Source organism: Vanellus vanellus (genome assembly GCF_965231255.1).
Source record: "Vanellus vanellus genome assembly, chromosome: 1".
Lineage (NCBI taxonomy): Eukaryota > Metazoa > Chordata > Aves > Charadriiformes > Charadriidae > Vanellus > Vanellus vanellus.
In genome coordinates this window covers 49,946,938-49,973,165 of record NC_138905.1, presented here as the reverse complement: position 1 = coordinate 49,973,165, position 26,228 = coordinate 49,946,938, and the positions used below count along the sequence as shown (strand labels likewise).

Here is a 26,228-nt window from a genome sequence, read left to right as displayed (position 1 = left end):
ATGCAGACCTTTGTAAATGTTTTTCTGGGATTTTTTATCTTCAAGTCTGTTGGAGCTGCACCTATCACTGATAACATAATTTATGATTCTGAGTTCTATGATATACCACTTGGAGAGCTGCCTCACTCATTTATCTATGATGAAAACGAGCAGTCTGACCAATTAGAGGTAATCGGATCTTCATTTATTCTATTTTTCCAAAGTGCACAAATGCAGTGGCTACTGATAACGTTGGCCATGAAAACGTTTATCAGACAAATCTGCTCATGTGGTTGCTCTTGCCTTTGGTTGATCAACAGTTTTCCGTGCTAACCACAGAATCATAGAATAGTAGGGGTTGGAAGGGACCTCTGGAGATCATCTAGTCCAACCCCCATGCCAAAGCAGGTTCACCTAGAGCAGGTTGGACAGGATTGTGTCCAGGCAGATGCTGTAGATCATTCACATTTTCCCTAATCTAAAAATGTGGCCAAAATATTTCCTGATTTTTTTTTTTTTTTTTTTTTTTGTGGTAATCTTTGAGAGCAGGTAAATGCTACCGTGCTTCCCTCAGGTCTCCTTGCATTGCCACAAATTTTGTTGGAGATTGTCCTTGGAATCTTTCTGTCCAAATGAGGCACAGAGGCAGCTGAGATAATACCTCCAGCTTTCCCTGTTAAATGAGTTTGTAAAATGCTGTTTCCTGAGTTTATTTCTTATAGTAATAGATATGATCAATACGAGTATTTCAGGCTATAAATGCTAGTGGTTTCTATTTCTGTTAGGAAAGCGGGCAGAAGGAAGTAAAAAAGAAATGTAACGCACTTTAATTGAAACATGGGAAAGTAAGATTACTGCAGAAAAACTGTTGAAATTCTGTTGTAGGATGAGATAGTGAGATGTGTTGCCTGTACAAGCATGGGAGTCAATTTGTTGACTTAAATGCCTCCTTCCCCTTCCACATTCCTGTATTTCTCTACATTACCAAAAGGGTATATTAATTTTAATCTCACTCTTCTGCTTGGACATGGGCACAACTTCCCTGAAGGTCATTTACGCACTGTATGATTCAGGGTTAAGTGCGATAAAAGTTGAGTGAAAAATATAACATTTAAATAATAATATGAGGTTTTTGCTATTACACATAATTTAGAAATTTTTCATGTAACAGTACAGCATTCATGAAAATATGATCTTTTGAGTGATTCATGATTGCAGCAGGAGGGACAGGAACTAGTCGTTCATCAAGGTGAGATCAAAATTGGATAGCAGCCTTGAAATCAAAGGACAGAGACAATTTAAGAATAAATATATGCCAAAACTGGAGAACTGAAGAGATAAAAATAATCTCAAAGTTTGTACTAAGTCAGAGCCTTACAGTTTGGAGGAAATAATTTTTTTTTTTTAGTCCATCTAAGGAGGACTGAGAAGAACTTTGCTCTGAGGAAATTACTTTGCCTTTGTCTTGCTTCCCTGTGCCATGCAGAATCAAAGCTCTTTACAAACCCACGTACTTGAGCTTTCTTCCCTGGGAGTCACCCCCAGTTTTAGTCACTGGATACTTGTGCTCTCTCTATTTCACATTGACTAATAAGTCACAGTTCCTGTCTTTCTTTGCTTTAAAAAATGAAGTCTTTATCAGTCCTACAGAAATTCCCCTTCCTTCCCAGAAATGAGAGAGGCTATTTTGTATGTGCTTCAGCACAGAGATTTTCTCATTCAAACAATAAATTTCTTAGTAACGCACTGAATGATAGGTGGGATTCTCCCATGCTGTGCCTTCTCTGTGAGGTCCTATGGCACTGAAGCATGGGGTGGCCCCTTTGCAAGTTTCTGGGTGAAGGATAGAGACAACACAAGGCTCCTGTGGTTGTTTCCCAGCTGAAAGGAAATTCAGGATGATCAATATTGCACCCAACAGGAAAAGACATAACAGGTCCTATCACAGGTTGCTTTCTTTCGGGAAGCATAGAACAGGCAGAGTCCAAAAAGTCTTTTCATTTCGACTTGTAAACTGCTTTTCCAGAGCAGGATTTTCTCCCATTACTGAGTTCTTCAGAAAGCCTTCTTAAAATTCATCAAGTGAAGGTCATCCATCACAGCAGTTGAAAGGAATGTTACTTTGCATATGGATGGACCTCCCTGTGAGAACCTTTTTTTTCCTAGATGTTTAGCCAAAACCATTTTTTGCTTACATTCCTCATTTGTGTACCACCCAAAAGAAACCCAAGCATTCACAATTCCCCTAAACCCAGGAGAGCTCAGTGGTCAGTGCTGTGCAAATCAAGCAGCTTTTATAGACGGGCACGTCAGTCTTGCAAGTTATCTTTTAGATACTGAATATTGTTGACATCACTCAAGTTTTAAACAGAATACATTTGATTTCTTGATTGTGGTTTTGACTTACCTTCCTAAATTCTGTTAGTGTAAAGATGTGAACTACACAAGTGGCTCTATGTGTAAAACCCAGTATTTATGCAAGGTCACAGGTTAGTTTTTATTATGCATAGCTTAAATGATGAGCAATACCACAGAGACCCAGATAAACAGCGGGCCTTCACTAGATCTAGCCTGTGTACAGTAACTCTTTAGGGCCTGATTTAAAGGCCCTGATTTCCTTTTAGAAATCTCTGAATTCTGTCTTTAGCCTTCTGAAATAGTGGAGAAAAAAATGAAATAACATTTTCTCTCGTTGTTGTCTTCAGTTTAAGATTTTAAAATTCAGTTATGTACAAATATAAACCATTCTGTTTAACATATTTTTAGACTCATTGGAGAAATGCAAACTTTTCCAACGTTGTACATCCATCTAATTTTCAGTAGATCCGGGAGACTGACTGGTTCTAGGGCTTCATATGTGTTTAGTGTGTTGCCCCGGTTGATTTCAATGGGAATTAGCCACCTGTGTGTCTTAAGGAATTAAAAGCACCTATGTCAGTATGTCCTTTGCAGACTGTTACCCACTGGGTACCGTAATCACTTATTCAATGTGTAATCATAAAAATGAGGAAAAACTGAGAGGTAATTAGGGAAGGATTCCTCCCACTCATCCTATTGGGCTAAAATTAGGCGTTGCAGCCCAAGACCATCCTCCAAGACAAGTATGACTCACTCTCTTGGGATATCTCTTGTGGTGGTTTGACCTTGGCTGGCTGCCAGGTGCCCATCAAGCTGCCTTCTCACTCCCCCTTCTAAGAGAGACAAGGGGAGAAAATATGATTAAAAACTTGTGAGTCAATGTAAAGACAATTTAATGAAGAAAAGCAAAGGTTGAACACAGAAGAAAAGCAAAGCAAAAAGATATATTCTCTGCTTCCCATCAGCAGGTGATGTCCAAATACTTCCCAGGAAGTAGGGCCCTAGTGCATGTAGCAGATGCTTCGGGAGAAAAATGCCTTAATAACAAAGCCCACCCCCTCAAGCCCCTCCTCCTTTCTCTTAGCTTTTATTGGTGAGCATGATGCCATGTGGTATGGAATACCTCTTTGGTCATTTTGGGTCAGTTGTCCTAGCTCTGTCCCCTCCCAACCTCTTGCCCACCCCTAACCTACCAGCCTTGGGGTGGGGAGGGGGGGTTGGAGAGACAGCCCTGATGCTGTGTGAGCACTGCTCAGCGGTAGCAGTAGCCAAAACAGTGGTGTGTTATCAACACCATTCTAGCTACAAATACAAAGTACAGCACTACAAGGGCTGCTATGGGGGAAGTCAACTCCATCCCAGCCATACCCAATACACCTATCTTCCTCCCATAACTTTAGATGGACCCTAGGCACCTGTGTCAGGCTTAGCACCAAGATTTCAGCTTAATAAAGTTAATCAAGAGTGACTGAGTCCAAGTTCATGACTTCTTTTCTACTTCTCATACTCTGGAAGTATTTTTCCTTGTGGAGTATGTGTGCCAAAAATGAAGTGTATGTGTGTATATGCGCACACAGTTCATTGTCTTGCAAATATTTTTCTGAGAGCATTTTATCTAGATAATGGCTGTTGATATTTTTCCACTTGAAATCTGCCTTTTTTTTCATAGATTTTAGACTAACTTTAAGGTTTGGAAAAGTTACTTAACAGAGGTTATCTAGCATTGCCTGCTCACAGAAGTAGACGTGTTTCAAGAAATTGCATTCTTTTAATGTATTCAATATGTGTACATGGAAAACATTTTTTAATTCAAAGTTTTTGCACAGGGAAAATAATTGTAGCTGTCAATTACTTGGGAGAATTGTACGGAATCCTCAATCAAAGCTATGCATTGTCATATATTAGATGGGTCAAATCTGTGCTATAAAATCTGTGGCTTCCAAGTTCCCAGGTTGTGAGACATGGAAGACATAGCTAAAGCTTTGCATCCAAAAGCAAATTGTTACTGAAAAAAAAAAACTTAAGTAATATATGACTCAGAAATAAAATGTGTACAGAGTCTTTAGAGAGAACAGTATCAATTCTTTCACAGATAATGGTAAAAAAAGGCAATGTAAAAAGAAAACTTATTACCAAGGAACAAATTCCAAGGTCCTTTAGGAAAGAGTCTGCAAAGGAATGTTACTCTAAGGTAGCGTACAAGCTTTGTGTTCTGAAACTGACAGTTACAACAGTATAAACATGATCTGCTGTATCGCCCTTTTCCTTCACAGTAAGTTTCATTATTATTTTCGATGAATATTTATATCACGATAGGGTTCAGAGGCTCCAGTCAAGACTGGGTCTTCATTGTCCCGGCTACTCTGCAAACATGTACAAAGAAGGACTTCCTTCTTTGAAATGGATACAATCAAACCAGGCTGTCAAAGGCATTCTTGTGTAAGCTCCTCGCTGGTAAAACCAAAGGCTCAGAGTTTCCCTCTTTGAAATTAAAACTTTGTTTGGATAGTGTGTGAGAAAAACAAATTGTGGAGAGAGATTTCTATGTACATCAGCCACTGATGTCTAATAAAATCATATTGCAAACTTTTGATTACAGTGCCTGTTAAACATAACCAGCCCACTCTCCTTCAGGTAGGGAAAGCTATGTTAGAAAAACAAGAAGTGAAAATATGGGAGCATCAGGAAAATATTTTCATCAATAAGATAGGCTATCAGTGAGGCTGAGAAGTAAGGGAGCTATCCTGGCAGCGAAACAACGGAGTTGAATACAGGTTGGTCCAGGTCTGTGTACACAGAAGAGGTGAGCTGGAAAGTATGATCCACAAAATAAACAGAAACAAGCACTGTGAAAGCTTAATATTTAGATACTGCACTAGCTTGTTGGATTTGAATCAAACCGAAAATAGGATATTCAGGTGCCTGCACAAAGCTCGGAACTTGAGTCATACGCACACATTCTCTTATCTGTATGTGCACATACACACAAAACATCTCTGCTACGGTCATAACACACATGAAGATGGATCTTACTTGTGCAAGAACTGCTTCTTGCCATTCTGCAGCTCTGTGAGAGGCTTACACTGCTGTTTCTATCTTTGTGGCAGGTATCTGATCAAATAAGAGACTTCAAGGTGGATATGCAATGACTTTTCAGAACATATACACTTTTAAAAAACTCATGAATTGATACAAGTAATGTAGAGGTCAGATAAGTACATAGTTGATAAGAGAATTAAATTTGCCATTTGAAGCTTTATCCCCAAATAGGAAATTTTCTACTTTTTCAGAAAAGCTTTGAGTACAGCTCTTATACTCACTTGGTTGTTCATAACTGATTCCATGTGCTTCTGTACAGCTGTTTTCATGGTAGGTAAACATTTCTGTGGATTAAAAAATAGTCATGAAATACCTGAGTGATGTTTCAACTATTTTGTCATACAGAAAAAGCAAATACCACAAGGCAAAAAGGAAAGATTTGAAATATAACATTAGTCCCTAAGTTCTAGTACAACAATCCAAGAAGAGCTTGTCTCACCCACTTAGCTATCTGAAATGTTATAAAGTCTATGTGTACTGGCTATGACATTCTTAAGCACATAAAACTAATACTGGGCGTGCCACTAACTACCACTACCTTAGGTGAAGAGAGTAGCTACCTCCTTCATCTTGCCTCAGACTGGGTGAGATTCTCTAAGTAGTTGTCCTGGTCTGCAAACACCTAAATCAGCTCATTGCTTCAGAGTAACTGTCACAATATTTGAAATTCCAGTGAGAGAGGTGACAGCTGAAAGTCCACAGTGAGATTACATAGACCTTTTACAGTAGATGTTTGCTACCTCGATTTCCCTGGTCACTTAATTTTATTTTTTTTTTCCTAAGACTTCCAGTTTTGTGGCTTCTTCCAGAAAGAAGTAACATGCATCATCCCTACAGATGTGGGGTATGAAACAAGGATACAGATATTTTAGAAACTTACCCCAAATTCCTGAATTGTAATCATATCTATGTACTTTTTCTGAACACTGTCAAGTTAAATAACGTGCATTTCTATCCCATTTAAAAATCATTTAAGATTAGAATCATTCTAGAGTCAATCAAAACGTAATCCAGAGTGTGGTTTGGCACAGAACCCAGTGGAGGGAGTGTTGTGGTTCTGTTCTGAGTCTGCTCCGAGTCATTTCTGTCTTTGTTCATGTTTAGTGTTTTAATGTTTTAATGAATGGGACATTAACAATCCTTTGAAAGCTCCCAGGTCTCAGTTCCTTTCATATTAGGCTACATAACCATGTGTCCTTTGGTTTATTCTCCTTCTCCTGCCATGAGTTTTGCCTCTTTGGATGTATTCTGGCTTTGTTTCAACATCTCATCCAAACTCTCCTCTGGACCCCATTTGATGATTAAGATGTCTTCCAGAACAAAGGTTATTGGGGCGTCAGCCTCTTCAAGCTAGCAACTAATGTCTCAGCTCTCTTGCTTCTTGGATGGATGGAGAATCAGCCCCTTTGTTTTCATCTGAACTGAACCGGAGTAAAACAGTTGTGTCAATTTAGCAGATGGGTTCTTCGAATTACTTAGATGCAGGAATGCCTCATTCCCTACACCAATAGCCTTGAGTGTGAGACAGGTCAATAATTTCTTCAGTACATCCACAACTGTTGTTGTGACCTAATGAAATTTCTGCCTAAATCCTTAGCTGCACATGTATCAGGCACCTGAATTAGCTAAGTAAAACTTCACTGAATTTCTTTCCCTAGATTCCTCAATGCAACCTAATATCTTGTTAGATGCTTAAAGATTTGGTGGACCGTCCACCATTGTCAGCCTAGCTGTTGTTTTTAATGATTTGTACCATTTTTTTGTTTTGTTTAAAGAAAAAAATAGTATAGAAGTGGTACTGCAGTAATTGTATATATTTCATAGCAGCACAATCCCTATTGTGACATCACAGACGCCTTTTGGGATTGAAAATTTACTTTGAATGTTATTTCTCAAAGGTGGTTTTGGCTTTGGCTTTCTTTACAGGAGATCTAAGCTTGAATCAGCTTCCAATTTCTGCTTTTCAGATTCCACTCCTGAATTAGCTCTTATTAATAGAAGGGGAAATATTAGCTGTGGATAAAACAGCTGCAGCTATTGATCCTGGACATAGAGTTCAGACCACAAGTTGAAGAAAAAATAGAAAGTACACAAAAGATTAATATACAGAAAAAAAAAAAGTGTTGTCTTATTATTATTCCTTTTTTATATTGGTGTTCCTTATTTTTAGAGTTGTGCAGCAATGCCTATTGTTATGATGCAGAATGTCCCTCCCAGTGACAGGAAATGCATCACACCCATGTCTCTGTCCTCAACGGTTTCTTCTGTGTACTGTATTCATGTCCTGGACCTCTCACTAAATGATTGTTAACTCATCTTACACTGAAAATACATTTCTATATAGCATAACAATCCACACAGTGAAGGCACACCTAACCTATTAGAAACTTCTCTGGTTCTGGAGATACAACAGCTTGTGAGCGCTACATCTGTATCACTGCAGGCTGCGTGTATGTACTGGATTGGATGAAATTAGATGAAATGTCTTTGCACTATAAGCTGTAGAAATGAGAGGAAGATCAGATCTGATGCCAGACTTAGGCCATGATATCTGGTAAAAGATATGGTTGCCTCTATATGGCCTCCTTTACAGTCAAAGGAAGACAGACAGGCACCTCAGGAAGTTGATTCACAACATATGTGTGCTGAACCAACCTCAGGAAGTGATTCTTCTTCCGCTGTCTGCACCAGTAGTGTAAGGAGACTAAGCTACTAAATAAGACCCTTAAATTTAATATCTGAAGTTAAATGAAGGGAATCCAGTCCTTGCTGTTCATGTTTCTAACACTGCTTGGTTGTAGTTCGGATTCAAAGCAATCACAGTGCATTTAGAAAAAGCCAGGCCAACTGGTGAACTGGGCAAAAGTACGTTCAGCTCCAGCAGTGCCCAGTCTTCCTGGACTGTGTGAGGAAATATGCTTGAGACCCTGAACCCTCCCTTACAGTGAGCTCTAGAAGTCCAACTGAGACAGCTCCTTACCACAGGTCTGAGGGTTGACAGTTTCTGGTAGACACTCTGGTCATCTGAGTGATCTCCAGCTATGTCTGGCTGCGTACTTCTACTTTGTGGCTTGGATCAGCAGGAGCTCCTGTGGAAAACTTCATTAAATAGCTGGGACTAGTTTTCAGTCCTTTTGTGCTTTATAATAGTGCAAAGGCAAAAGCCCTGTTCGGATTTCTAAAACTGGCATATTTCTCTTTGAAATTTTATGTCTTGCAAAACTTCAGCCTGTTCCAAAGAAAACCATCTGCTGTAGGCTAACTAAGATATTACATGGCCCTCAAAACAGAATGGTAGAAATAAATACTGTAATTTCAAATACAGTGCTGGAAGGAGACTTTGACTTCATTTGTACTCATGGAAATCCAGATTAGCTCCATTTATATGGACTTTCTTCATTCTCAGACAACAGAATTAGTAAGTAAAGTCTCTGTATCAATGCTATACAGCATAAATGTTTTTACTCAGCTAAAATCAGACATGACATAGATACACTTACTTTTGAGACAAGAAGCTTTAGGATATTCTGTGGTCAAGGTGCTAAAAAGACTACGTCTCTTTCTAAGACTAATTATAAGAACCTCAGAGTCTACCTATATTTTCCAAGGCAGAAGCCACAGACATTAATTTCTAGAGAACTGGGTTATGATTCTAAAGCTCTGTAACTTAAATATTAAGGTTGGTCCGACCCAGCAGAAACAACAAAATAACTTAAAAAAGATTAGAAGGCTTAAAGGGTTAAAAGAATGGCCTGCATTGAAAATGAAGGACACTGTACCCGACTGCACCACTTCCAGAACACTGTTCCCAGCAGTAAAACCGAGGAATGTGTTGTTTACGCCAAAATCAAATGTCCTGCACACTGATACCGTCTCAGCACAGACAACTTCTCAGTGAAGACCCTTCATCCTACCACCACCAGACAGGAAAAAAGGTTGTAGTATACAATATATACCATTCCTTTCCATGTAAGCCATCATGAAATCACATTCCCAGTGAGGAAATGAAGGCAATGGACAGCAATCTGGCATAAGATTCATGGATACTGGAATATCCAAGACTCTGAGGAAAAAGACTGCCCCATAACAAACGGTGATTCTTAAAAGAGATTAAAACTTGTCCGAAGGTTAGTTTTCAACAATTGTCAGGAATAATGCCAGAGGCACTAAGAGCACTCAGTAGTTTCTGTCCCTTCTTTTCTGTGTTGAACACAAGTGATCCTGGCCAGACCACTCGGGCACACACATTTAGGTATGTGAGAGTATGTGGGTGTAAACATGGAAGTGATTAGAACCTGAGAGAATGAGTGTGAGTAGGTAAAATCAGTTTACTTAGAAATTTTGTAGACAAATATCACCTTCCCCTTCCCCAAGATCTCCATGAGTTTTATTACACTATTTTTTCTGCGCAACTTGTTTATGTAGCTCTTTAAAAGAAAATACCAATTTATCTGAGCTGCAGAATTTGTAATATAAGTAGATATTGTGTTAGCATGCATGTGTTAGCGGCTCACAGATCTATTTATCTTTGAGATAGAACAATAAGAGAAAAGAAGACCTTAAATGCAAAAATTCAAGAAGAAGCAAGTATGAACCAGTTTTGGAAAGGAAAACAAACCAAAAACCTCTACCATAATTAGACATATTCTTGTAAGCCTTTGGTAGTTTCAGAACAGCTGTGGGGGAAAATAGGTCTTTTTGATGGGTCAGTATGTGGTACAACAGTCCCTTCAAGTTTATAATGTCTCTTTTTAAGTTCTGAACTTTTGTTTGTATTTTAAAGTATATTTTGCAGTAAAAGAAGCACTGAAACAGGACACACTTCAAATTCTTCTGTGGATTTAAATTTATTACATGTCATATATCAACTTTGATCCTAAAAGATGTAGACATAAAACAATAGGCGAAACATCTGCCACTGGAGTTACACCACTTCAGAAGTAAAATGTGGCAACTGATGACTTCCAGCCTTGCTGTTTATCTATTTAAATCTCTTTATTTTCTGTATTTTATTACTTTGCATTGATTATGTGGGTTCATAATCTTCATGTAGGTTACTCTTACGTACATTTCTATTCTCTTCCACCCCTACTGACTCCTAGCCCACAGACACTCTTTCATCTTACTTTATTTTCAGAGCTCAGCATCCTGAGCCTTTTCTAATCTTAAAAACCTCTTCATTTGTCTCACCTGCTTTTCAGCCAGTGGTGGGAGATACGTACCTAAAGAGCCCATCCTAAAAGAAGCATCTGTTGTCAGTGGCTGGAGCTGCTTTTCAGAGAAGTTTTGTCTCATTCTCTGGTGACTGTGAAAGAATAGGGCGTAGAGCAGATGCCTAGCTCTGCTAGATGACTAAAGTTACGAGCTGACTTTTACCAATTGTATTTTATCGATCATCAATATGTTCAGGTTTCTGTGGTCTTGACTTTTGTAACTTCCTGGTGTGAAAGTGCTTCTAAATTGGCCATCCACATTAAGCAGTTTCATTTGTAAATGTAGTCCCATTGGATAAATATAGGAGGGGGAAGAATAGATACTCCATGCAATCTTAGGAAAAATATTACTCTACTTACAGCACGTTCTGTGGCTAATATTCTGCATAGGTATTCTCTAAAACTCTTGATTGGTTCCAGAAACAGAGTAGGGTAACTATTAACCACATAGTTAGATGGTTGAAGGTAGGTGGTGTGGTTCCTTTCCAGTGTTTTCTGGCTTGGAAGCTGATTATGATTTGAAGACTTGCAACTACTGGCAAAGAGAAACATGCTTTACTGTATTTCTTACAATATTCTTCCTGCTTTGTGATTTTTCATAAAGAATATTACTTAGAGTAGCAAAGGAAATACAACCCCACCCCCACTCCCAGCTTCCCCAAAACCCTATGGAGAATAATACCATTAAGTGATATAGAATAATTTCTGTTTCAATTTTTTTAGTAAAGTGCATGTTGCCAAAAATAAACAAACATCTGGAAGACAAAGGTCCATTCTGTGCAGTATATAGTCCAAGTAACATCTTTGTCTTGTTACAAACTTGCGTGATTTATCAAATATGTAAAAGATAGAAAGCTGCATGGATCAGATGACTGATAACGGGAAACAGACTTTTACCTTTAAGTTACTGGTTCAAGTCCAACCTGTGTACAGCAAGCAAATACTGCTCATGCTCCGGGCCTGGTATGTAATACACATGTATGAGTGAACTCTTACTCTGTTACCAGTGTAAAAATGGCAACATCATTAAATTCACAGTAATTGCTGGTATTTTTTATGACAGTCACCACTGGTGCAGGAGACTGAATAGGCAATGCTAACTAACTGCTTGGAACAGTTTCTCTAGAACCCAGATTTATCACATTGGCAAGGAAACTACGGGGAGGCTTTCAACTGTGCATCTCCAAAACTAGATAACATCCCGTAATAAAAGAGAGATAACAGTCTAGGAACGGAATTACTAGAAATTGATACCTCTGCTTTGGTATCCAACAGTGACAGTGATTAATCAACTAAGAACATCTGAGAAAGCATAAAGCAAATCACAAGTCCCAAGCTAGTAAATTCTGTAACGTATGTCCTTAAATATTCAGACAAGTGGCAGTGAGTGTAGATGATCCAAATCCCATGACAAGTCAAAGGAACATTATCTTAGATCTGAAGCCTATTTACAAACTGTATCTTGAAAAAGCTTTTCTCCAGTATATTATTTTCAGCAAAACTGCCACAAAAGATGCATACAAAGCCATTAATAGGTCTCAAAACCATTGGATTTTGTTCCAAAGTTCAGGACAGGGACTTTTATCTGATTTCCACAAAAGTGGTGAAGAAGTAAACCGCATGTGCAAGCACTTTAGTGCAGTACTACCCCAGGTCAATAAAAGTCTGGAATGCATCTCTCCCTCTAGGCTTCCTCCATTCGGAGAACATCTGTCCCATTTCCTTTGTTCCCAAAGTCTTCTTTTGATTTGTCCCCAAGTCCATTCCTGGTTAAGCTGTCTTACTCTCAGTGCTGCAGATGGGAACATCGTGTATTTGTCTGCACAAAGCAACAAGGTACATCCTTACTCTTACTTACACCAACAGGTTACTCAGTCACAGTTCAGCTGAAGTTCATTTTGCTCACTTGATCAATACACATTTTGCAAAGTTATGATCCTAGTAACTGTATCAGGGCAGTTTTATCCATAAACCCCAATTAGTAATAGTATCCATGGCTTATTGGAATGCAACTCAAGAATATACAGAGAACCTGAAGGGTGCTCAGTCAAAATCTCAGTCTATGAGGTTCAGAACGCTTCTTGGTTTTTCATTGCTTCCATATCCTCTGTCTTCAGTGAAACTAATTGATGCAAAATATTTGACCGTACGACCCCTATATAACTTAAACCAAATTATTTCTGTGCAAAAGGTAGATTTTAGATGGTTATTTAGATGTTCCAGTATCATAATGTTTAATACTGCTAGTAATGATAATAGCTACACTGCAAGATCTAGAGAATCTATTATGAAGTGTAAAGTATTTTCTTCCAAAATTGTGGTAAATACATATACATATACAAATGTATATAGATATTTCACGTAAATATATTTAAAATCTTTCCTGCCCAGGAATAATAAGACAAAAATGACATTACTTGCTGAATATTACATAGCTAAGCTAAGAGATTCAAATAAGTATCAAAATATAGCAAAAGCTTTGCTCATGCTTGGAACCCAGACGTCAGGTGTGTTAGTTCCTTTAGCTCGTATAGTCTACATAGAAAGCCTAATTTCAAAAATCCTGTCCAGTCTGGATGCAATCTACTTTTACCTGTCTTTTACAACTAGAATTTATGGGCACTAGTGTGAGTGATTTCAAGAATCGGTTCTCCTTGGGGGCAGCAAAGCGAGCAGTAGATGGTGGCTCCTGTCAAAAAATGAAAGGTTTGATCAGGTGAAAAACTCAGGATCCAATAGTTTTATGGTGGTGTTGTGTTAGAAGTGGAGGAAAATCTTTACTAAAGCATAATTTTTAGCTTCTGTGCCTTTGCACTTGGGATGAAGATACTGTGACAAAATTCGTACTTTTGATCATGCCTTAGATACAGGCTAAGGAGTGTCGACTGCAGCACAAGGGTGCAGCACCCACAGAGGTGGACGTATTACCTAACTTTTAAGCAGTACCTCAGATCTGCAGAGGACACTAATTCATTGTCAGGGACCTTAATCTTGATTAAGAAAAACCCTATAAAGTTTAGCAGTTCCGTTCATGAAACTCGAAATCCTATTTTTTGTTCTCCGCTCAACTTCATTAGTCAAACCAATTAATTTTATTGTGTTAACTCTAATTCTAAAGATGCATTCAGCTGATTTCGCTATATGAGAACCCCAGGATAGAAATGAAGTTGTAGCAATTTTCTTGCATCGTATCACCCAAAAGAGTATTGTGGACTTGCCAGGCTTGTTGCAGAGGGGCCTGTGTTTGCAAAGAGGCAGGGTGGTTTACTGTTATCACCCAGACACTGACAATCTACTCTAGTTGTGTGACCTTTGCAAGTCACTTTGCCACTCTATCTTGATTTCCCACATTGTTTGATAACATTGTTTGACCACCCCGGGGCCCCCATAATTTTTAAAGTATGTTTGCATTCCTAAAACAGAGCCTGAGCAGCTGCTTTGGATTTGGATTTATGCTGGTACAATTTAAAACTTTATGGTCAAATGACTTGCATCTTTTTGATATTTCACAACAAATTTTCATTTGTCGCACAGAATATATCAATGTTTATCACAAATCTAATTTAACTTTAAATAAATATGGAAAATGCATTTTGTTAGTATATGTTCTTGCTAATAAAGTATATGCAGCGTGCATGCATCTGTGCATACAAAAAAATGTTTAAAACGCTGAGATAAAAGTGAATGAGCATGTTGAAGTTTCATGAATTCTTTACACACCATCAGAATTCATTATAGCTGCCGGATAAAACACAGCTCAAGCACTAAACCTCAGAACATATATGACCTCTAGTGGGAGAATCTGAATAACTGGAAGAGAAACAGCTGCCAGTGGAAGTAAACAGTAATATTTCTTGTTTCCTCTTAATTTTCCCTAGACAGAGATTGGGACAGCACTACCTTCTATAATTCAAGAGAGTTACTCTTCTGCACCACTGATGGAAGAACCTGATGAGGAAGCATCAACTCCAAAATTAATTGATGGATCTTCAGCACAGGGGTCTGGGGTTCTTGGACCCCAAACTCAGGACGGTTAGTGGGAAAGAGCAATGAGTTTCCCGTGTGTAGCTTTGCTTTGAGTGAGCCTGCTTTGCTTGCTTATGAACTGCCTCTCTTACTGAAGAGGAGGTATACAATTTCTGTACCTCTCTTACTGTAGAGATGTATAACATGCCTATCTTGAATGCTCTGAAGTCACATAGGTGACTAGTCAAAATGTTTCCACACAACTTCACTAGGAAAATGACAGTGCACCAATGAAGATTATTTCAAATAAAATTTTATTAACACGCAAACACTTACACCTTAAAAATTTGCCAATTGTTGGTTAATCCTACCAGTACTTTTTTATTGACTTAGATTTTAATATCATTACCAACTATCTTTATTTTATAATGATTTTTATAAATGTTTTTATAAATTTTTTATAAATGTGTTCATACAAAACATAATTAAAATGTTGAACAATTTTTCACCATGAAAAATGGAAACCATGAAACTTAAGAAAAGGGAACTATTTAGCAATTTTCAGTGAAGCTGATTTTCTGTTCTTCTGACCAGCAATAGTGAAGTAAGAACTTTCTACATCTCACAGGGGAATTAAAGTTCTAACACACAATCTGTCCGTCTCCCACACAAACTTTGTGATTTTAATAATTCGCATTTGTTAGCAGCTACTCTAAATTCTTGCAGTGGAAGCTTACTAGAGTTATCCCCTGCTGTGATGGTACTTTGTGTTGTGTGGTTAGCAACATACAACAACAGGAAAAGCTGACTTTTTACTATGCTTAATGCTATAACTGAGTGCCATAGAAGACAAATGAAATAGGGGGGGCAAAGAGTTCATGCTTCCAAAATTGTGTGTTCAGTGAAGAGAAATTAATCATTCCTAGTCTTGTTTTTATACATATTACTAGTGAGCCTTCACCAGGCAAAATAAATACACTGATGTCAAAACAAATAAAAATGGAAATGAGAATTTCCCAGCAGAGGTCTGAAAAAAAACCCACAATTTCCTTTAATTTTGAAAGCCGCAGGTTTTACAAAACATTTCATGTAAATATTACTTATTATGAATTCTGTATCTGTCAACATTTTTGAGCACTGAATACAAATCAACCAGTGCATCAACTAAAGATATGCATGGGAGGCTCAAGGCTGTAACATAGCAAATCAGATTTTTTGTGTCTTTATTTTGTTTCAGCAACATATTTTCCTGTCAGATGTTGCTGCTGTTCTTGGCTTGGTACTGGATAGACTACAAGGCTGAAGAACATCAAGCCAAGTTCATGTTTGTTGTTGATATCCTTATGAATCCTTCCCATACCTCTATCATTTTTCAGTCTACACCAGCCATAGGTGGCAAATACCACTCCTCCAAGATCAAAAATAGTGCAGAAGGGGAAACTCTCTTCATGTACTATGTTGCAATATTTTGAAAAAATGTCAGCCACCCTAAACTCTACATTCATTTAGTCCTAGAATTGCTGGAATGTTTCAAGGTGTCACAATTTATTTTTTCCTTGTGTCAGGCTTGCCCCCTGTTGCTAATTTAAGCTGTCCTGAGAGAGAATTTAGGGAAAGTATAAAAAGAGTCTCATCTCTCCCAAATGTTATTCCTGGATGTCCAAGTAGAGATTCTCAAATAAAAGAATACTCCGGTCACTGATTCTTTATCTTGCCTGAAAAGACCCCACATATATAGCCGACCTTCAGTTAGTTATTGCTGCTTGTTGATGACTGATACAGATTAAGAAGGCAAATCTTCCATGTAGCCACAACTGACCTGGAGAAAAAAACTCATTTGCAAGAAAAACATTTTCATGCTCGTTAATTATGCTACTATTTTATAAACTAACCAGAACAAACAATCAGCCATCTGCTACAAGGAGGAAGAAAACATGAAACAGGGAAGTATTTCTATGGGATTAAAAGATGAGAAACAGATATGCTGATTTATACCCATAATCAAAGAAAAGATGTATCAAAAATTTAACATGCATTGCAACTAACAACTTCTCCTGCCGAAATTACATTCAGATAAATCAGTCAGTGTCACAATTGTCACCAAATTTGAACAGTATCATCAAAAGAAACTTCTGAATTCACGGTATTCATGACCTTTTATGACTGAGATGAAATGGCTTAATTTTTCATATTCATGAAATTCTGGTGGTAACCAAATATTTTGTTAAAATGGTTTCCAAGTTACCTTAACTCAGACTGATAGAGAAATTTTTAACGATTCTGAATTTTTGAATCAGAAAATGTAATTAAACAACATGCAAAAGAAACTGAGGTTGTTCTCCATATATCTGTAGGAAAATATTGATCTCCTTACAAATTATTCAGAAGTACTATTTACAGAACCAAACTTGGGAACTCATAACAAGTTTCAGTCATCGGCTGTTCTTTCTCCATCTAGATGGAACTGAACACTTGCCAGCTTAGGGGAAAATTGATCTTCGGTTAGCTGCTGTCACCGAATATGTTATTGTTATAGTCTGAGAAATGCTATATCAAAGCAAGTTAAATGACCTTCTAATAGGCATATGCAGAAAAAAAAAAAATATTCTTAAGCAGGATTTAATCACTTTGTTGTTGCAATTATATGATGTGTTGATCAAAACAGAATGGGAATGAATTTTAGCATCAACAAAATCTTGTCGTTATGTGCTTAGGTGAGCATTTCATTGTAGCAATTTACACCTAATTTTGTATGTTTTTTTGTAACAAACTGTTTTCTTTTAAATTCTTTGATAGGCCTTCCCACTTGCCTTTTGTGTACATGTCTAGGGACCACAGTCTACTGTGATGATCATGAGCTTGATGCTGTTCCACCTTTGCCTGAGAAAACAACGTATTTCTACTCACGCTACAACAGAATCAGGAAGATCAACAGAAATGACTTTGCTAACTTAAGTATGGGCAGAAGTGCTGTTGCAATTAGCTATAAGTTCTATAATTTCTGGTTCATACTAATCTAAGACATAGTGATTCACTTTATGTAATGTTTGATGATGGTCGGAATATAAACATAAATGCACATATGGAAAAGTGGTTTGCTACTTTTGAATGTAATGTAGATTCTATGTCAAATTTTCAAATTTTGGAATTATTAGAAATAACAACTTTCATCTATCTTTTTGCTGTTACTTGCAATCAGCTTTGGAAAGGTAGAAAAAAAAACAAACTTCATGGAACATTTGTAGCACATTAGAAAGTGCTGTTTTCCTAAAAAAAAAAAAAAAAAAAAAAAGAGTTCTCGAGTAGACACACTTTCAAATATTTGCAAAGCATATGTGTGAAAGGAATTTTACCTTTAAATTTTACCTTTAAAATATAAATTCATTGGTTTATTCCAGAATTATCTAGTAAAATTTTCAGTAAATGAATACTGCTAATCCAAAGCCATTTGTGGCCTAAATCCAGCCAAAACTGGTGGTTTAGGTAGCTTATGTTTTCACATTTCCTACTTGAGACTCTTAAAGATACCCGATTTTTCAGGAAGTATTAAGCCTACTCTGTTTAAGGATAGGGACTGCTATACACTCACCAGCCTGAATATCAAACGACATTCTTTGGGTTTTGTTTTAGACCTAACTTTGTTTAAATAATGCTTATTGATTTCATGAGGAAAAACATGGAATCAGTGCCAAAACGGTTACTACAATAATTCAGAGGAATGCAAAGATCCTTTTATGAAAGAAAAATATAAGGGTTTGGCTCGCTCAAACCAAGATGAAAATTGGGAAGGAATACAATTGGTATAGAAAAGAACCCAAGGGGAATAAATACTAAGAGAGAAAATTTATTTAGGCCAAAATATACTGCTAGCATAAGAATAAAATCATAGAATAAAATAAAATAAACATGAAAAACATTCTAGGTAGAAAATAGAAATAAGCTAGAGAATAATATGTTTAAAATTAATGCATATTAATGCACTGATATTTAGACATTGTTCTCTTTTGCCAGAAATAAGATTAAATTTCTTTTTTTGACTGGAAAAAGTGTTTCAGTGTATTTTAGAAAAAAAGTCAACATATCAAATTTCTTACATATATGAAAATGTTGAAAATAAAGAAACATGTGGAACAAGGTGGTAGAGAATATGTTTATTTCCCTTTAAATGTTATTTTTCCAAAAGACAACCATTTAAAAGATTCCCAGAACATACAGGTATTTTAAAACTATTAACTTTAAAATCTTTCACTGAAAGATGTATGAAGAATGACAGGTGATTCTAGACAGGATGAGAAGGAGATGTTGGTCCCCTTCCTCAGAATTGTTCAAATACTGATTATTGCATCACATACAGAGAGCGAGTGCTGTCACATAGCTGGGTCAGGAATGGATCCGATTCAAGACATTTCACCTGCAATGTAAATAACCCATCTGCCTTTTTCTTTTTTAAAACTTTCAGGAAATACCTTCTTACATGCTTGTTGTATCTTATTTCTGTGCCAGACAACTTAAAGACGATTGATTTGACTGCAAACTTTATATCAGAGATCCATGAAGATGCCTTCCGGAGATTGCCCCGACTTGAGGAGCTGGTGCTCCGGGACAATAGGATAAGGCAACTCCCTGAGTTACCATCTACCTTAACATTCATCGATGTTAGTAAAAACAGACTTGGTCGCAAAGGAATACGTAATGAGGCTTTTAAAGTAAGTGTGGGTTTTATGGGAAAATCATTTCTTCCTTTCTCCAAAGGATGTGGTCAGAAGATTAAGATTATAGGCACCATGACTGAGCTGGCTGCTGGGTAATCTATAAAGATGGAGCAAGATGTATGAACACTATCAGCTGGACATGAGACCCCTTTTTATTCTTCTTTACAAAGATCCACACAGGATATGTGATGGCATACTATGTTTGTATCTATGAACCAGCTACCCAAGTGACTAGCATGACTCCAGAAAGCTGCTTGATGTTCCCTTACAAGTAGGCAGGAGGGAAGGGCAAAGCTAGGGATGCTGCTGCTTCAGACTGACTCTGCCAGGTATCTTGCTAGAGTATGGATTAAATGTATATACTTTCCACTTTGAAAAGCAGGAAAATTAGAACCTCTGAGCGATTGTCCTTGCTCAAGAATTTTGGTGGATAGAAGCAGCCATGTACTGCTCCTAATTGCATGAGAAATCTGAATTCATTATGGAATATAGGCTAGTTTTATATGTTAGACCTGGCTATTATGCACTATTCGATACCATCTAAGAAGGTAGCTAGCCAGCCATCTCTGAATTCCTTCCTTTGGAAGACAGGTTCTTAGTGAAGCAACCGACTGCAGTTGCTGAATTAGATGTTTTCTCCTAACCCAACATAAGGCATGTGTTGGGAATAGGAACAATGGGCAAAAATCAGTCCCCCAAACTGAGACTCTGGCCTAGAACCCTTTTCTTCTGCACTCACCTGATTTTAGCCACGAGGGGTCTAGGCCTTTATCTTCCATATTTGCCCTGATATCTCAGAGTTCTGTCAGTAGGAATTAAATTAGGACACTGCACTCAAAGAAGTAGTTAGGTACCATGGTAACTTGTGTGTGTAAAAAGAGGGCAAAATAAGAGTATTCTACTGAGCCTTATTGACCTAGCCAAATTCATATCTTACTATTGGTATAACTACTGGATGAAGCTGTTTATTCCACTAAATCAAGGGAGAAAATGATCTAGCTTTTAAAATGGAATGAGAAATTTATTTTTAGCTCAGGCATTTCTTACGCTGTTGTAGTTTGCTTCAACACCAAACCGAAATGCATTAGTATCCAGCAGTGCTCATCGCAGTGATAAATTTCAACCTTGCTAGATATTTTCAAAAATGTCTGCCATTTTCCCCTGACCTTCTCCTTCACCCTCTAGGATCTGCATGAACTGCAGCATCTTTACATCACTGACAATAACTTGGACCACATTCCATTGCCGCTCCCTGAAAGCCTCCAATCTCTTCATCTTCAGGTAGGCTACAAACGTAACAGCTCTATATATCATGTTCAAATAGTAAGTAAAACTGGAAAGGGTAACTATTGACTTGTTTTGTTTCTTCTGTTTATCCCAAAGTGTACTTACGTGACTAAACAAACTATTTGAAACATACAATTAACTAGTGAACGCAGTATTTGAAAGAAGTAAAATTTATCTCAGCTACGCTTTAATTATTAGAACTTGTAATACAGTAGTTTTCAAACATAAAATTCTAGATTTATTGTTAGTAGTAACAAGTTAGTTTAACTTGTTGTTAAAGGTAGATTCACAGCTGTCAAGAGCACCAGCAGTCTAAAAGACTTCAAAGACAGAAATCCCTCACACTGATCATACAAATCTTCCAACAGGAATACTTTTAGATACTCATAGAAAGTTGCTTTATATATTGGTTGTATACCCAGTGTATTTCATTCTTTTAATAAAGGTCATTTCCAGTTGCTAACATTTTTTCAGCCGAACTTTTCCATTTGACTATGTTGGAACATTCCATCCATCATCTTTCTGTAATCCTTTTTTACGTATTTGCTTTTACCTAAACTTTTGTTTCTGAATTCTTCCTTTTAACCTTTTCTGTGTCTGCTTCTTTCCCTTTATCTCCTCTTGTACCAATGCCCAGTTTTGATTATCAGAAGATGTTTTTATTTAATAGATAATACAGAAAAAAAATTGAATAAATAGCCTGGTGTAACATACATAATTTGACATCTATGTATCAATAAATAAATCTATAGAAACACTCTGCTTACTATTTTTTTTTTTTTTCATTTGCCCATGCCTGTAAGTTAAATATTCAGTGCTATGCGCTACAGACAAAAGCTAGTGAGCTGGACACCAATTTCTGACTATCAAAGGAATGGAAAAGGGACTGAGTAATGTGCTCTAGGCAATCCTGCTTTAGCAGGGGAGTTGGACTAGATGATCTCTAGAGGTCCCTTCCAACTCTGAAAATTCTCTGATTCTGTGATTCTTTGACTAATTTTCAGACAGTCTTCATTTTAGGAGATGACCTTTTTAGTCTTAATTTTCAGACAATATTGTATTCTAGCAGTTCATTGTTGAAAATGGTTCACTTCAAGAACAAAAGCTCAGTGAAGATAAGGTATATTAGAGGAATTTTAATCAAAGGAATAAAACCTAAAGCATTCAGTTTTGCCTGTATATATTCAGATGTGGGCTAAGCTAATGTGAGAGGGCCTGGGGGCAAGAAATTTGTCACAGACTAAATTGCAGAACTGTGTCTTTGCAGGTTGAGGCGTATCAAGCTGTCAGTATGATAATTATGGTTCTGTGATTTTTGGACCAGCCTGCGCTGGTTCCAATTTGCATTGATAAGGCTCTTGAATATGATCCCTCAAATGAAAACGCTCTATTCTTCCACCAGGCCCCTCCTGCAAAGCCTGTCTCTGCTACATGGTCTGAGTTACTCAGTTTTGAAGTTTTGCACTGGTCGAGAAATTTTCCTAATTCTTGGGAGATTTCTCTGCTGATGACTTGCAGCGACAATCGGGTCTTCTGGGTTCAAACAAGTGTCTCTCTAGGCACTGAAAATACATCCATAAATTGTTCGTCAAAGAGTAAAAAATTTCTTTCAAGCAACTATTCTGATAGTTTGTTGGGATTTTTTTAGAACAACAACATTCAAGAGATGCACGAAGACACTTTCTGCAAAATGAAAGATTTTACTTATGTACGTAGGGCTCTTGAAGACATCAGACTGGACGGTAATCCCATCAACCTGAGCAGAACACCTTATGCATATATGTGTCTACCCCGTTTGCCAGTTGGTAACCTCATGTAAGCTTTGAGAGAAGCCAATACTGTCATATGCTATAAGAATCTTTAAAGACAAATTATTAACTCACTGCTAAACTACGTAAGATGCATTTTTTCAAATCTCATTTATTTGGCAAATGTTTCTATTAATAATGAAGTTGATTGCTGAGATGCAAAGAATAATATGAAATGCTAAAAGACAACTCCATTATCTACCCAACTGTAAGTTGTATAACAATATGAAGAAAAATATTTTACTACAAAAACTGTACTGAAGGCAATAAAAGATCAATGTAAATGCAAAATTTTATGCTGAATTATACAGCTCTAACGTATGAATTCTAAAGTAAAATAATTTTATTTGTCAAAATATAACTATGACATAGTAACAAAAAGAAATAAAATATGTGTACACAATTGAATATTTAACTCTTTTTCATTTAATTATTTTTTTTCTCAGAGACATATCCATTTTTCTACTTCTTTCCTTAAACATCTCTTCATTTTGGAAAAGTACAAGCAGTATTCCAAAAAGCGTGTTTTCTTTAGCAAACAGAATTTTTCCTTGAATTAATAATGAAATATAGAGATTAAATTTGTATCAAATTACCACAAAAAAGTACATTAACTAGTTATTTGTACTTTTACAGTAATAATTGGTCTTTGTGATGCTGATGAGGCCCAAAGCTGTCTTCTGTATCTTTGATAAACTTGCCTGCCAGATTATGTGGCAAATAAAAACCTCATGAAAAATAGCCTGTTTGAGAAATACTGAACTTTAATCTGCATAGGAAGTGGAAAAAACTCCCCTTGACATATTTTTACATTCATACAAAATAATGCAGTTCAATATACTGAGAACCAGAATTCAGAGACCCAAATAACAAATATCCTTGTGGAGCCGTGACTTAGGTTCTAATTATTTCAAGCAATTCCACTGAGCTTTTCTGCTTTACTGTTTAAAAGTCTTACCAGTTCAAGATTAGGAAATTCCCTGTCTGTCAATAGTTTGCACAACTCTCCTCCATTTGTGGGGGAGCTTTGATATATTTTTCTAGGGAGCAATCCCCCAGAAAATATACACGAGATAGAACACCGGTACCTGCTCATTCTGTTCTACAGTGACAAGCAGCAAATAACACCTGCACATCTTCAGTGATAAAGGTTTGATGAAAAACTTCAGCCAAAAAAATCCCCATAAAATGTAACAAATCCTTCCACATACATAAATTGATATTTGTTTAATATCAAAGCTGCCTTTCATCTAGCTGAACATACACGCTCATTTAAAATGTAAAAGTGAAGTTGACTTGCTAAATTTCTGTTGGGCGAGGCAATGGTTCACAGAGACCACATTCTTCACCCTCACCACCACTTTCTGGAAGAGAACACACTGGGAACATGGACAGCAGGTTTGTATGCAACAGCCTCAGACAGGCTAAAATCAGAGGTGAGGAAATACAGCAGGCTGCAATGACTGCCTTGATGACCATACCTCTACCATTTGACAGTCTTACTTGAAATCTAGATAGACAAAAGAATTCCAAACCAAACATAACAGATGGACCCTTCACTTCTGTTTAAAATAACTTTTCTTTGTTTTCAGATACTTATGCAGAACAAGCTGTAGAACAACAGCTATCTTCATTTTAACATTTCCTTCCGAAGACATGAATTGTTCTTAGATACATGCTCTTAGAGCTGAGACAATATTTTTCGTCCATCCTTCAGTTCTATTCTCTCTTATAGTAACTGAAAGGCAATGATAAAAAAACAAAAACAAAACAAAAACAATCAAACAACCAACCAAAACCTTCCAAGCTGCAGATGTTGTTTCAGGCCTAAAATCTGAACCTACAGTACTGTGTTTAGTGGTCAAAAGGATGATGTGCAGTACATCCTTAAATTCATAGAATTCACGCTACTTTGTTCTGTAGCCATTTTGTCTTACCTTTGGGACTCAGTTTCCCTGTTCTGTCAATCTACACATAAATAATCAGCTTTATATTGTTTTGTCAATCAAATGAAAACTAATATTGAGGAGGAAAAATATCATTTGTCTATTGGGCTGTTGTTTCCTTTGAACTCTCTTTCTCTGTCAATGTGTTGCGCTGATAGTGGACACTGTCTCCAAAAGGTTATGATCTCTGAGGGTACGTATGCATTGCTTTTTAAACAACAGCCAGAGCTTGCACCCACCATCCCCTTCTGTGCTTCTGCATTGCTTGGGCGTAAGCCTATGTTCTGACACAAGCTTTGGGCAGGCTTTGGGGCACACTTCGAAAAACAACTGTGATTCTGTGTTGGGTTTAAATGTCTGTGCACTCATGTCCCTGATATACAGACAGGTTGAACGTTGCCTAATTTAGCCATTTAGCCTGCAGCATTAACATATCTTTCCGACATCCCACAGATATTGCCAGTGCCATGCAGACAAGATTACTTCTAAAAGAGTCCTAGTATTGCAGTGCAAATTTATCTCCAGGGGCTTCCAAAGAGAACTAGCTAGTCAAGCTCACATAGTTAACATAGGTACAGACATTGCCTTATGCTCCAGTTCAAGTAAACTGTTTTTCCAGTGCCTAGCAGGTAAGCAGCAGCAGCAGCAGACTCTCTATTGCAATATCGTAAGACGATGACTCTCTATCGCAACATTTTATGGCAATCTAATTAACATGAATATTGGATCCCTACAGAACAGGGACATTTTTGCACCCAGATGTGTTTCATTACCTATAAAATCTACGTAAGTATGTCAGCCTCAACTGGTTACCTTACACGCTGATTGTAAAGCTCTTTCCTCTCCAGAAAATGGAGGTGTAAGCGAAAGAACTCCTAGGTTTGAATGAGTGACTTGCCCACCAAGGGAGAGAAAATGGACAAATAGGTTTCCAGGGGGTTACAGAATATAATGCAACAGAAGGAGCTGTGCTGCCAAAGAACGTCTGGGATTGAGCTGGAAGAAAGGAGGCAAGCTGAGGCAAGGACAGAGTATGGAATGGCATGATGAAGCAAGAGAGGAGGAAAGCAGGGTTGAGAGCAGAGAGAGATTATTCTAGTTCTCTCCTGTCTTGCTGAAAGGTGGAGGGAGAGCAGCAAAACCCCAGAAGTCTTAGACTCTAGCTGCATGTATTTTTACGCTAAAGAGATTCTAGCCATTCCTTTTCATTCACACCTCACCCCTCATGCCATCACCAGCTCTTCATGTTCCCAGTGGATCACATGTGCTCTGGGAAAGATAGAAATTTAAGGGGTGAGGGGGGCAGTGAAGAATATACAAAGGAAAGTGGGTGTTCAGGTACCTGCCCCCCAAGCATATACTGTGGTGCGTAAGTGCAATTAGAAGACTGTTTTACAGGCTACTCTCAGATCAAGGACAGTGAGGAAAGGGTATGCCAAAAAAAAAAAGGAGAAATTTCTGTGAAAAATCAAGTATTGTACTCCAGAAGCCAAGAAATACTAAATGGAATATAATCTCTCTAAAGCCTGACTTGGAATAAAGCTCCAAAACCACAGACCAGAACTCCATCCCTTGTATAGTGGTCAGCTATACTAATATACTGTAGACCTTATCCAGTTGCGGAATATTAGCCAGGTAGTTCACAGTTTCTGTGTATATGTTTTTTCTTTTTGTGCGGTTTCTCTGAACTTCAGTCTTTGTTCCACATTACAAATCAGACCGAGTCTCACGGAACTCAGCTGTGATGCTCAGGTGCAGAGCTGCTTCATGTGAACAGACCTCCTGAAGCCCGCTACCAAATTCCATTTTTCAGAGGTTTGAGAGAGATGTTCAGCCTGCAGGGTACATGCGCTACCTGCT

The 26,228-nt window shown here is 37.5% G+C and overlaps 1 protein-coding gene across 1 annotated transcript; it reads left to right on the top strand.

The window, feature by feature from the left end:
• EPYC (epiphycan) lies at positions 1 to 22,433 on the top strand (the record flags this gene model as incomplete). Its single annotated transcript, XM_082491327.1, has 6 exons — positions 1 to 168; positions 14,528 to 14,681; positions 17,412 to 17,570; positions 19,119 to 19,321; positions 20,513 to 20,608; positions 22,263 to 22,433. 6 exons carry the CDS (start codon positions 1 to 3, stop codon positions 22,431 to 22,433), a joined length of 951 nt encoding a protein of 316 aa, XP_082347453.1.
• Positions 22,434 to 26,228: the final 3,795 nt, after the last annotated feature.